Genomic DNA, 13223 nt, shown 5'->3' with positions numbered 1-13223 from the left:
GCACAATGAAGAGAAACGCAGACGTGAACGTGGATCCAAACCCTCTCAAAGTCTCAATCAAAACCCCGATTAGCCCAAACTGGCTTACACCGACTGTTACTTAGACATTGCAAAACGGATCAAAATTTTTTGATCTAACCTAACCTAATTTGAAAAATACCTGACCTAAACTTAAATTTTTTGATCCGAAGCAAATACAAATTGACCCATAAGGCTATAACCCGACCTGGCTAACCCGTGACTTGATCGTTTTTTTTTTTTTTTCTGGTAAAAATTATATAGACTATACTCTTGGGTGCTAGGTGCATAAAGCACAAAGCATGACAAGTTGGCAACCTACTGCATTGCTGGTAGTTAATAAGAGTAAATAATGACATGAGTCACATGAAAACATATTTATTTTATAAAAATTAAAAAACAAAAGTAAAAATAAAAGGAAAACAAGTAAACAAAGCAAATATTAAAATATTAAAATCGGACTGACAGTGAGAGTTCAAGATATTTGATTTGACTATACATTGACAAGAACACTACTAAGTTACTAACACTACTTATCTACTTACACAAAGAGGGCGTTTGGATAGCACAATTGCGTCCACGTCTGGCCGTTTTTTTTTTTTTTTTTTTTTCTTCCACGCGCATGTGTTATTGTTCATTGGCCATGAACAATGATTTTAGGCCAATGAACAGTACTTTTTGAGATGAACAGTAATTTTTACACATTAAAAAATTATTTTTGTACAGTGTTTTCAGTTTTCAGTTTTCAGCAATAAGTTCTATCCAAACGGACTCAAAAGTGTCAAAACTTAAGTGGAAGTTACTAAACTAAAAAACAAGACCAAACTAGCAAACTTAAGAGTTTTCAATCCTCTCATTGAGTGCTCCAAATCCTCCTAAATACTCTCTCTAAATAATCTAACTTTATTAGTATTTTAAATACAATAGGAACATGTGTACTTAAGGAGAATGATGACACGGTATAGGACATTTTTTTTTGGTTACTTTTGAGGGAACGATATTATTAGTGGTGTAAACTTAAAAAATATACTTTTTAGTGCTTCTTAGGATGTATCTCTCTTTGAAGTTATAAATTTGTAATTATAAACTTGTAATTATAAACATTTTGGCAGTGAACTATTAACATTGAAGACTTTGTCATCATGAATTCATGACTATAATGAATTTTAATCATACTCAAAATTGTCAAAATTGAAATAATATTAACAAGTGGCATTATGTTCATCTCATTTTCTTGATTAATTTTATCCATTCTCTCTAAAAAGGCTGCCATTGATTTTGTTCGTTTGAAAATTACGGGTCAACCCGACCTAAAACCCGATTTACCCATTTAAGAATTACCTGCTTTTTTACCCATAACCCAATTGATTCGACCATTTGCCATGTCTACTCGTAGTTTTAAAAATAGAAAATTGCAAATTACAACCACAAAATTTAGGGGTGTTTGGATTTTTCACCCTAAAGTTTTAAATTTTGAAATTTACCACCTAAAGTTTGGACGTATTTGAATTTTACATCCTGACATTTCAGAATTTGGATTTTACCCCCTTAAAGTTTGAGAGTATTTAAATTTTACACTTTTAAATTCTGAAATTTTATGGTGTAAAATATAAACACTCCAAGCTTTCCTAAGTCAGGGTTCAAGTCTCCAGTGAATTATTAACATTGAAGACTTTGTCATCATGAATTCATGACTATAATGAATTTTAATCATACTCAAAACTGTCAAAATTGAAATAATATTAACAAGTGGCATCATGTGCATCTCATTTCCTTGATTAATTTTGTCCATTATCTCTAAAAAGGTTGCCATTGATTTTGTTCGTTTGAAAATTACGGGTCAACCCGACCTAAAATCCGATTGACCCATTTAAAAATTACCTATTTTTTTACCCGTAACCCAATTGATCCGACCGTTTGTCATGTCTACTTGTAGTTTTAAAAAGGGCAAATTACAAATTACAATCATAAAGTTTAGGGGTGCTTGGATTTTATATCTTAAAGTTTTAAATTTTAAAATTTACCACCTGAAGTTTGGATGTATTTGAATTTTACATCATGACATTTCAGAATTTGGATTTTACCCCCTTAAAGTTTGAGGGTATTTAAATTTTACACTTCTAAATTCTGAAACTTTATGGTGTAAACACTCCAAGTCTTCAGGAGGATTCAAGTCTCTAGTAGGAAATTACACATACAAATATATTTAGATTAGACTATATTAAAAATTCTACATAGTATAAAAAAAAAAATCAAAATTTGAAATTCCCAGTATAAAATCCAAATAACTTTAACTTACCCTTTTAAAATTTAAACCCATTTCGGATCCTTTAAAACCCCAAAACCACCGACCATAGGGTTCTCTCTTTCTCTGCACTCAAAATCAATCTCTAAAACCCAAGCTTCTGAAACTCATCGTCACCATGGTTCGCTTTCTCAACCTTTTCTCTCTCTTTACAGTTTCCTTTTGTTGATTTCATACATAATTTTGTGTACTGATTTTGTTGTTGTTGTATAATATTAGCCTCAAGGAGATTACATAGATCTTCACAGAAAGAGATATGGGTATCGACTCGACCACTTCGAGCGCAAGCGCAAGAAGGAAGCTCGTGAAGTCCACAAGCGCTCTCAGATTGCCCAGAAGGTCATTTTAATTTTTTTATATATAAAATTTAAAATGTTTTGTTGAATTTGGAGCTAAATTTATCATTATTTTAGTTTATTGATTGATGAATTTTTGTTGGGTTTGGGGTTGAATTGTGATTGAAACAGGCTCTGGGTATTAAGGGCAAGATGTTTGCAAAGAAACGTTATGCTGAGAAGGCTCAGATGAAGAAAACGTGAGTGCTTTTGTTATTGCTTTGTCTATTTTTTTTTTTTTTATAGAATGTGTGGTGTTTGGTTAAATGATCGAATCGATAAGAAATGTTAAATGAATGATGCTGATTCTGTGTGTGAAAGATGAGTTATTGGGTCTTTTGAGAGTGATAAACCATTTTATGTTGTGATAATTTAACTACGAATATGGTCGTGGTGTTATTCGTAACTTGGGAAAAAATGCTAATATGAGTAAGAATTTTTGGGATTTTTTGAGATATCTTGGTTGAAATTTCAAGTATCTTGTTTGGTGGCATAGTAAATTGGGAATATGCTCAATTGGCACTTCTTGGTGTTTCTAACAAACGCATCCAGAATTCAAATCCCTCCTCCTTTAACTATCGAATTATGTGTAAAAATTGGGGAATGTTAAAATGATTCAATATGTTTGGTGTTTTGTTTTTTGGATGGCATCGTTGTGGTACAGAAGTTTCTATTTTCTCAATCCGTCTAATCATGGAATTTCCTTATAAAACCACTTAAACCCTGTGATTATATATTTGCATGTGTCAGCTCAATCACTTGCCCTTCAACCAATCTGAATTCGAAAACCAATTGTTGCTCTGAGACAATACTCTATCCTTCTCCTCAATGCAACCTGTGATTCATGATCAATCACATATTTTTCCATAATGAACAAGTTATCTTTACCTGTTATTCGTTTATAGTTAACTAGTAGTAGATATTAGATAATAAGTTTTTATTTTTGGCATGGAAAACAGACTGGCTATGCACGAGGAATCCTCCACCAGACGCAAAGTGGATGATGATGTCTCAAAAGGAGCTGTTCCTGCCTATCTGCTGGATCGTGAAAACACTACACGAGCAAAGGTATAGTTATACCTTTAATCTCAAAGACAGATTTTGTAGAGACTCTTTTCTGTTTATCAATCTGACATTACAATGTTAATAGGTTCTCAGCAATACCATTAAGCAAAAGCGGAAAGAGAAGGCTGGGAAATGGGAAGTTCCTTTACCCAAGGTGAGAACAACTTTTCTTGCATCATCGTGTCTATTTTGCACCTCCACAAATTTTTTTGTAGTTGTGTTGTGTGTGCGTGAGTGCATGCGTTGGCAGGTATATATTTGTGTGGGTGAATCAGGGTGGTTATGCTGCAATATCCCTTAATTGGGCTTTTGTATTACCTGTAATTGGACAAGTTTCATGACTGGAATTTATTTTCCTTCTTCAGGTGAGGCCTGTGGCTGAAGATGAAATGTTCAAAGTGCTCAGAACTGGTAAACGAAAGAGTAAGTTTTCCTAAACTCACATTCTTCATGTCTTCTATTTATTTTTCTCGATATTGAAATTGTGATTGTTTAAATTTTTGTGTTAATCTCATTTGTACAATTTGGGCTTATGTTAAGCAGATGTAATTTAGAAGTGCTAGAAGATATACTTTGTAATTTATATGAAGATACTGTATGATTCATTTTAGTTTTCTCACCTTTATTTATTAGTTGGCGAAGTTCAGTACTCATAGCTGTGTGCAGTTCATGATATTCAGTTTATTTGAATCTATTGACTTGGGTAGTTGGATTGGTTATATTTCTTAACTTTTATCCTCTATTACTGTGGCTAACTCTAGGACATTTGTTGTTGGACTGTGTGTGTGTGGATTTTGTGGATTTTTCTATGCAAATAAAGAGTTGTGTCTATTGTAGTTGATTGTATCATAGATTAGCTTGTAGAGTTTCTCAGATGTGGCTAACTTACGAGTAAAAATACAATTATCTTTGGCCAAGATCCTTGTAGCTCAACTTGTTTTACACCTCTGTGTGTTTCCAACGAAGACATCTAGGGTTTAAATCCCCTCCCCCACCCCTAACTATTGAATTATTGACAACAAAAAAATACAATGATTTTTGTTTTGTTATGATGAAAACGTGAATCAAGTCACTAGCAAAACTGTTGGCACTCTAAGCCTGTTCTCTTTTGCAGCCAAGCAATGGAAGAGGATGATCACAAAAGCGACATTTGTGGGTCCTGCTTTTACAAGAAAACCCCCGAAGTATGAGCGCTTTATTCGTCCTTCAGGGTTGCGGTTCACCAAAGCCCATGTGACACACCCTGAACTCAAATGCACTTTCAATCTTGAGATTATCGGAGTAAAGAAAAATCCTAATGGTCAGATGTATACCTCTCTTGGTGTGATGACAAGGGGAACCATCATTGAGGTACTGTTTGCCTGCAAATGTTAATTGCCTTTAGTCCATTGAAAAGCAGTCAACATAGTAGACTTACATGGCTTGTTTCCCCCGTTACTGTGAATTTCAGGTGAATGTCAGTGAGTTGGGTCTGGTTACACCTGCTGGGAAAGTTGTATGGGGTAAGATTGTCCTCTAGATTTTCTAACTTGGCAGTGTTATCCATATCTTTTTTTTTTTTCAACTCCCATCCGTACATGTCTCATTAGATGTCTCATTAGTTTTGTGGTTTACGCAGGAAAATATGCTCAGGTGACAAATAACCCTGAGAATGATGGTTGTATAAACGCTGTTCTTCTTGTCTAAGAGGGTTACTGACAATGGTAGAAATTTGGGTGTGAACACTAATGATGTTTGAAGCGGGGTTCTAAGCCCAAAACAGGAGTCTTAAGTGTCTTATGTGTAACCAATTTTGTCATAGAGTAGCGTTGTTTTGGTCTCTTGTTTTTTGGTGGGTGTGTTAGCATCGTTGGTAAAAAAAGGTAAAGTAAAACCTTGAGTCTTAGTGCGAATGGTATTGGTATTGCTAGTGCCGGTTGAGTCTTTTTTGGGTCGAGAAGAAGCGGAGGCTGAGGCTGAGGCTGAAGCGGGTTCCAATTGATCATCGTCCTCAGCGACTAGCTCTAGCACCAAAAATGTGTTAGATAAGTGTAGTCTTCCTATAGTCATAACGGATGCTTGTAAGGCTGACAGCCATCGTTTTTGCTTGTTGAATGATAATGTTGTTTAGCAAAAAAAAAAAAAAATCGATTTCATATAATATAATAATGATAAATGGGTCTGGGTTTTACCCAGCGTGTTAACTGCCAAGCATCTAAACAAGCTGAGAGTCATGGACGCAGTTGTACGACACACCATAAGGCTATTTTGCCGAGCCAATTGTTAAAGCGACTTGCCGTTGGAGGCTTTTTTTTTTTGAAATTTTTTTAAAATAGCAAATTACTACTACTTTTTTTTTTATATTAATTTATTGGCAAAAATGGTAGTACTGATTTAAATCAATTTGGCAAACTGGTGGGACAGGTCGGGTTGGGTTAGTCTAGTTGCGGGTCAAAACAGGTTCAGGTAAAATTGGGTCATTTTAAGTGGGTTAGAAACGAGTCGGATCAATCAAGTTACATGTCAATCAGGTTGCAGGTCAGGTTGACTCGAATTTTACATTAATTTTTTTTTTTAAGAAAAAGAAATGTATTGGCCATTTAGAAAGTCATGCAGCAAATTACTTAATGTAAAATGTATTACTTTGAATTCACCACTCATATAAAGAATAAGCTCAGCTAAGCAAATTAATACTTGTTCAATAATTTAAAATTATACAAATTTCAACATTACTAACCAATATAGAATGATACAAAGGATAAGTAAAATAAATACACAAGTTTCATATATATACAATATCAACATCCCAAAACATAAAAAAACATATAAGAAATTTACCAAAAAAAAAAAGTTAAAAAAAATGAGTCAAGTCACAGGTCAAATTGTGGGTTGGGTCGAGTTGACCGGCAAAAAAAGGTTGGGTCACGAGTCAACCCTTTTTTTTTTTTTTTCTTTTTTGCTTTGGGTCAAAAAATTCAGGTTTGGGTTGGATCAGGTTAGCAAATTTTTACTCGTTTTGCCATATCTAGAGATGGCCCTTGTTAATGAAAATATGAGAAATGGTGGCTCAAGATTGTTTGGTCATGCTCAAAGGTGAGCAACTAATGCACTAGTAAGAAAAAGTGTTGATGTAAGTCAAGTGGTCTAAAAATGGTAGAGGAAGACTAAATATAGCATTGCTAAAAGTAGTAACAAATGACGTGTCAATTAAGAAAATAATAGAAAGTATGACTTTGGATATAATAAGATAGAGTAAAATCTAATACATATTGTCGATCCTGACTAATTTATTGAGGATCAACAAAAAAAAATTGGGACTAAGACTTTATTGTTGTAATGACTTTAACAATGATTTTACATTTTTATTATGTGAATTGATATTTTTCCACCTTGAAATTGTTTTTGAATAGACAATTTTGATTCATATTGAACTTGTATTTTTAAGAGCTAATAGCCTTATAATTCAAATAGCACATTTTGGTATTTATAATGAAAACGTCTATGATTTAGATTTCATCTCCCTAGTGTAACTATCTAATCATCAAAAAAAAAAAAAAAAAACTCTTAAATAGATCATTCAACTTTAACATTTAAGTTGTTTATCAAGATGCCAAGCCTGCTTGCGATGACGAGTAACTTCCACAAAAAACAATAGGTTGCAAATTGATTCATGAATGTTGCCAATAAATTGAGGATAACATTGTTTATTATGAAATATTTCAGATCTTATAAAAGTGAGAGTTTCGTATAGTGATACAACATTTTTTTTTTTTTTTTTTGGTTCTAAGGAAATATATATATAGAAACTAGGCAGCTAAAATGGCTAAGTTAGCAGTTACATGCCTACAATAGATTTCCCCCTTCTCATCTGCATAAACTAAGGCAGATATATCATCAAATGGGGGAACATCAAAAATTACAAACTCCTCTTGAGAATTACATCCTTTCCTAGCTAAAGCATCGGCACATTTATTTGCTTCTCGAAACACATGCTTCACCTTGGTATAATGAATCTTTTCCAGCAATAATATGTAATCAAACAATAAGGATGAGTAGGCCACATTGGAAGAGTTTCTGGAAATAATTAAATCCACAATGACTTTTGCGTCTAGTTCAACTTCCAAGTTTTGCACACCAAGTTGTATGGCCAATTGTAGACCATTTTTGAGGGCCCAGAATTCAGCTATTACCCAATGTTTCTAGCAAATCCCCTTATCCAATTCCCTGCACTACCTCTAATAACTCCACCACCTCCTGCCCTCCTAAGATTACCACACGAAGCTCCATTAGTATTTAGTTTATACCAGTTGGGGGGTGGTTTTTCCCAACGGATAGACATGACAGCCATACTCATCTGATCCCTGATTTTCCCCACACAAAAATAATACTTCATAGCTTGACTAATACATGGCCTACACAGATTGGGGTTTAAAGGGATATTCTCAAAAGCCACTTTGTTTCTATGCTTCCACAACTCCCATAAGGCAAATGGAAAAACATATTTCCATGGCATAGAGGATTGATGACTTAACTTACTCATGTAGTTTTCCTGTAGCCAAGTCTCCACATCCGAGGCAAGGAAGGACTGAACAGCATCAAGTGGGACATTGAGTTTGTGCCAAAATTCTCGAGCATAGTTACAATCTTTTAAGAGGTGCAAAATTGTTTCAGGCAGTGTTTTACATAGAGGGCAGACCGCATCCTCAATGATACCCCTTGATGCTAGAGTATTTTTCACAGGTACACTCTTATACAAGCACAGCCACAGAAAATTCACAATTTTTGGCAAGACATCTAGCTTCCAAATCCAAGCACCTTAAAAGGGGGGGGGGGGGGGCTAGAACATGAGAGATATTAGCTAAATATGCAGATTTTGCAGAAAACTCCCCATCTTTTGAGTGTTTCCATAGCACTAAATCCTCACTTTTACAAATTTGACTTTGAGGAATCGCTCTAATTCTGTCTTTAACCTCCTGAGGCAGCTCAAAGGATAGAATCTCCCAGCTCCACCCCTGACCATGCTCAAGAAGGAGCTCACAAAGCATCAGCTCACTCTCCTGTTGAGTCAAAGGTCCTTCAATCAGCTCTATAATTGAATTACCTCTGATCCGGCAGTCAGTCCAGACTCTTATCTTATTTCCATTACCCACTTCCCAACATATACCTTCAGCAAATGTTTGGAAGCCAGCCTTAATAGCTTTTCAATTAGATGAGGCTGGGAGCTTGTCTGGATCTCTTGATCTCCTTTTGTCCACTAAGCAATACTTTTTCAAAATAACTTTGGACCACAAAGCTTCCTTCTCCTTATACATTCTCCAGTTCAACTTAGCAAGCAATGCTAAGTTCTTCGCCCTTGCTGCTTGAATCCCAAGGCCACCCTCTTCCTTTGGTTTAATAATTTTGTCCCACCCAACTAGATGAAGCTTTCTCCTTTCCCCAGTGGACCCCAAAATGAAATCTTTATTGATCTTGTCCAATTTCTCGCATAAATGAATTGGTAATGCCTCCCCTTGCATCACATAATTCATAATAGCAGACATGACCGACTTCACTAGAACGTTCCTCCCTACAAAGGATAAGAATTTTGCTTTCCAACCCGCAAGTTTAATCATCACCCTCTCCATAACAAAATTCAACCGGTTCCTTGCTGCCCCTCTATGATTAATAGGAAATCCTAGATATTTGCCAATATTTGTCATGGCCTGTATTCCTAATCTAGAGTTGATATCTTCTCTAACACCATCTTGGACATTTGGAGAGAAATATATTCTCGATTTTTCAAGGCTCACCTTTTGTCCAGATTCCTCACAAAATTTGTTTAGCACCTCTGATATTGCCTCACAAGCTCTCTCCTCCACCTTTGCAAATAAAATCAAGTCATCCGCGAAAAACAAATGGGAAACACCAATATTCTCCCGGGAAGCTTTTAAAGGTTTCCAATCCCCACTAATGCATTTCTCTTCTATTAAGTGCCCAAGAAATTTCATGCACAAAATAAACAAGTACGGAGAAATCGGATCTCCTTGCCTTAGCCCTCTTGAAGGCTTAAAGGGTTCTAATGCACTCCCGTTGAATAGGATTGAAACCCTAGTGGAAGTAACACAACTCATAATCACCTTGATTATATTTTGAGGAAAATGAAATGCATGAAGCACTTTATGAACAAAACTCCACTCTAATCTGTTATAGGCTTTCTCCAAATCCACCTTGATTGCCATGAAGTCTTCCTTCCCTTTCTTTCTATCCAAGGCATAGAAAAGTTCTTGGGATATCAAAATATTGTCAATACCCTTCCTACCCGGCACAAAAGCTAATTGGATGGGCGCAATCAGCTTACTTATGTGAGGTCTGATTCTATTAACTATGATTCTTGAAACGACCTTATAGACCGTGTTGCACAGACTAATCAATCTATAGTTATTCAAGGATTCAGGACTTTGGCACTTCGGAATTAGAGTAACAAAGGTCTCATTGAGATATTCATGAACCTTACCATTCTCAAAAATAGCTATAACTTCTTTGCAAATAGAATTCCCCACAACATGCCAGAATTGTTGATAGAACCCTGCGTGCAAATCATCTGGTCCTGGTGCTTTAAAAGGCCTAAAGCTCCCCAACCCCTTCTTAACATCCTCCTCCAAAACTTCCCTACCAATCCAAGCACTTTCCTCTTTTGTCAAAGAACAGTAAGCAAGCTCTGAAATTGGGGATTGCCAGGAGGACACACTCATTTCAGTGGAGTAAAACTTTCCAAACCCCATCAAAATGTGCTTTTTAATAGCCTCTTCATTGTCCATCCACTCCCCCACATTATTCTTTAAGCACCTGTTCTTATTTCTCTGCTGCCTAACAATAGTTGAAACGTGAAAATTGGAGGTATTATGATCTCCAAAAGCCGCTGCATTAATTCTTGATTTTAGGGCCCAATATTCCTCTTCCTGGAGAAGGATAGAAGATTATTCATCAATTAGGTATTTCTCTAGCCGAATAAGGGACTCACTAGGATTATTAGCTAAAGCTCTCTAAGTCCCACTCAACCTAGCCGAAACTCTCCTCTTCCTTGCAAAGAAATTTCTGAAAACCTTAGTATTCCATTTCTTACCTTCTTGGGACCCCACTGTGGCCTGGTGCAAAGAACTCCCATTGAACCAAGCTTCTTTGACCACCCTTTGAAAGTCCGGATGCAACAGCCACATACTCTGAAATCGAAAAGGTCTACTTGCCCTATCTGAACTGGGCTTTCAGAGTTCAATTAGAACTGGGTGGTGATTCGAATAAATTCTAGGTAAATGAGTTACAACTGCCTTCGGATAGATAACTCTCCAGAGCGGGTTGGCAAAACATCGGTTTATCCTTTCCAAAATTAAATCCATTGATTGTCTCTTATTTGTCCATGTATATTTGGGACCCGCAAATCCTAAATAACAAAACTATAGGAATCTAGGCATGCTTTAAAGTCCAGAGCCCGATTAATGCTAACTTGACTCCCCCAAAATTTATCCTCACCACAAAGGACTTCATTAAAATCCCCTATCATAAGCCAAGGTAGTGTGTGCAAACGACCAACTTCCTCAATATTAGACCACAAAATTCATCTTTTAGCCAAATGAGGACTCGCATAAATAGCGGAAATTAACCAAGAAAGGTTCGAAGCACATACCTTAACTGTGGCATGAATCTCTTGCTCCGTCGACGCCAGAGGGGAGATCTCAGCATCCTCCTTATTCCACAGTATCCACAAGCCACCAGCATACCCAATAGTGTTAGTGGTAATAAAGCCATCAAAAGGCAACCTGTCTATGATTTTTTCAGCTTTCTCTCCTCCAACCCTAGTCTCCATAATGACCATTATCGAGGGGCGATGATTCATAACCATTTCAAAAACCCTTCTCTTGAAGTCCGAATTAAGAGCGCCTTTGAAATTCCACATGAGAATATTCATTTGGACGAATTGACAAATAGGAACTTCAATTTGATTAGGATTCATTATGGCTGATTCCACCATACTCCATCCCATCCTCCTCAAAAGGTCATTGGAATTCTTCCATTTTTGTTTCCAAATCATCATATACTTTGGAATCCCTACCATATCCTTTCTGCAGCAAAGTAGTACATCGCACTTCTTCATTGGAACCAGGATTTGCACTAACTTCAGCATTGGGTGATTTCCTAAATGAGCAGTCGCCATTCCCCTGAAAACCACCAATTTCCTTTCCTGTATTATCCACCCGGATTTGTTGAATTAGGGCACTACTGATGGTCTTTACTGCTTGCTCAGAGCTTCGACCTCCTCCCAAGACAGAAGAGGTAAATCCGTGATGAACCTCCACCAAGGGTTGGGAGTCAGGCCTCAGACTTGATGGTCCAGTGGGAGATTGCTAGTCCTGATGCTTGAAGGAGTGCTTGGAAAATTTTCCTTCCACACTTTCCCCAACTCCTCTTCGCACCACCCTAATGAGACCGTCGGCGTCACCTTGATTTGGATAATTATTTCGTCGGCCACTCTTGAGTGATTTAGAAGTTTTTACTCCTAAAGTTCTTTTACTTGAAGCTTTGGAAGCCGAGGTGAAATTACCTCTCTTGCCCTTGCTCAGATTTTGAGTTATCTCCATGTCACTTCCCAATACATCATGTCCTGATTCCATAAAACCTGGGTCTTCAACGGTAACTTGATTGGACGACTCGGCCTTCACACGTGCTGGACTCGGTTTATTAGAAAGCATATCTACTTTAGAAGATTTCCCTATCACTTCAGTCTCCAATTCTTCTTTATTCACCTGTTAACGGACTATTCTGCCCTTGGGGCTGACATCACTTTCTTGACCTTCTTTAATGGACCCTTTAACTCGTCCATTCTTAACTAGATTTCTCCTTCTTGTGACTAGCATCCACGGACCATAGTTCGTATCCGAGGATTTCTCCACCTTCCTTTCCAGTCCTTCGGTTTCAGCTGGGACACTGTTAGTCCTTTCTTGTTGCTTTATCTGATAGCCACACTTTTCTTGTTTATGCCCCAACCACCCACAACATTAGCATAGTGTGGAAATGCCCTCATATTTCACTTGTTGAACCATCTTGTCTATGCGAATCGAAGTGATTAATGGTTTATTAAACTCTATCTGGATGCAAAGTCTTGCATAACTACCCCTTGAACTAGTTGCCGTATATGAGTCTATCTGGAGAACAGGCCCTATTGCACTGCCTATTTCCTTCAACACCTCCATGTAATAAAACTCTATTGGCAATTCTGAGAATCTCACCCAAACTGCTACTGAGGTTAAATTGTCCCCAAAAGCTCTAAAGTAAGGCTCCCATGGTTTAATGGCCAGAAAAAGCTTTTCAACAAACCATGGTCCTCCTTTCAGAACTTTATCATAATCATCAGAATTATAGAACTTAAACAGGAAATAATCATTCCCTAAATTAATACAATCCATTATAGCAACAGGTTTTCATAAAGCATTGATTTTGAAAGTGAGGTAACTGAATCTAACAGTTCTACCGAACACTTTCACTATCAA

At 36.7% G+C, this 13223-nt stretch overlaps 2 protein-coding genes across 2 annotated transcripts; one reads left to right on the top strand and one right to left on the bottom strand.

The window, feature by feature from the left end:
• The first annotated feature begins 2333 nt into the window (after positions 1-2333).
• On the top strand, positions 2334-5545 carry LOC142608332 (uncharacterized). Its single transcript, XM_075780087.1, has 9 exons — positions 2334-2444; positions 2543-2662; positions 2791-2858; positions 3618-3726; positions 3809-3877; positions 4089-4146; positions 4838-5073; positions 5174-5225; positions 5342-5545. The coding sequence occupies exons 1-9, from the start codon at positions 2442-2444 to the stop codon at positions 5407-5409; spliced, it is 783 nt and encodes a 260-aa protein (XP_075636202.1). The 5' UTR covers positions 2334-2441; the 3' UTR covers positions 5410-5545.
• Positions 5546-12731: 7186 nt separating this feature from the next.
• On the bottom strand, positions 12732-13139 carry LOC142606488 (uncharacterized). Its single transcript, XM_075777827.1, has one exon. The coding sequence runs from the start codon at positions 13137-13139 to the stop codon at positions 12732-12734; it is 408 nt and encodes a 135-aa protein (XP_075633942.1).
• Between the last annotated feature and the right edge of the window lie 84 nt (positions 13140-13223).

Source organism: Castanea sativa, chromosome 8 (genome assembly GCF_040712315.1).
Source record: "Castanea sativa cultivar Marrone di Chiusa Pesio chromosome 8, ASM4071231v1".
Taxonomy (NCBI): Eukaryota; Viridiplantae; Streptophyta; class Magnoliopsida; order Fagales; family Fagaceae; genus Castanea; species Castanea sativa.
Note: the sequence above shows the minus strand (reverse complement) of the source record. Positions and strands in the feature narration are given on the sequence as shown.

Bases quoted from the DNA above. Each gene is read 5' to 3' on its own strand.
- LOC142606488 (XM_075777827.1), bottom strand. From the start codon at position 13,139: ATGGATTGTATTAATTTAGGGAATGATTATTTCCTGTTTAAGTTCTAT.
- LOC142608332 (XM_075780087.1), top strand. The intron at 4,147-4,837 runs GTAAGTTTTCCT...TCTCTTTTGCAG, and splicing joins CAGAACTGGTAAACGAAAGA to CCAAGCAATGGAAGAGGATG. The intron at 5,074-5,173 runs GTACTGTTTGCC...TGTGAATTTCAG, and splicing joins CAAGGGGAACCATCATTGAG to GTGAATGTCAGTGAGTTGGG.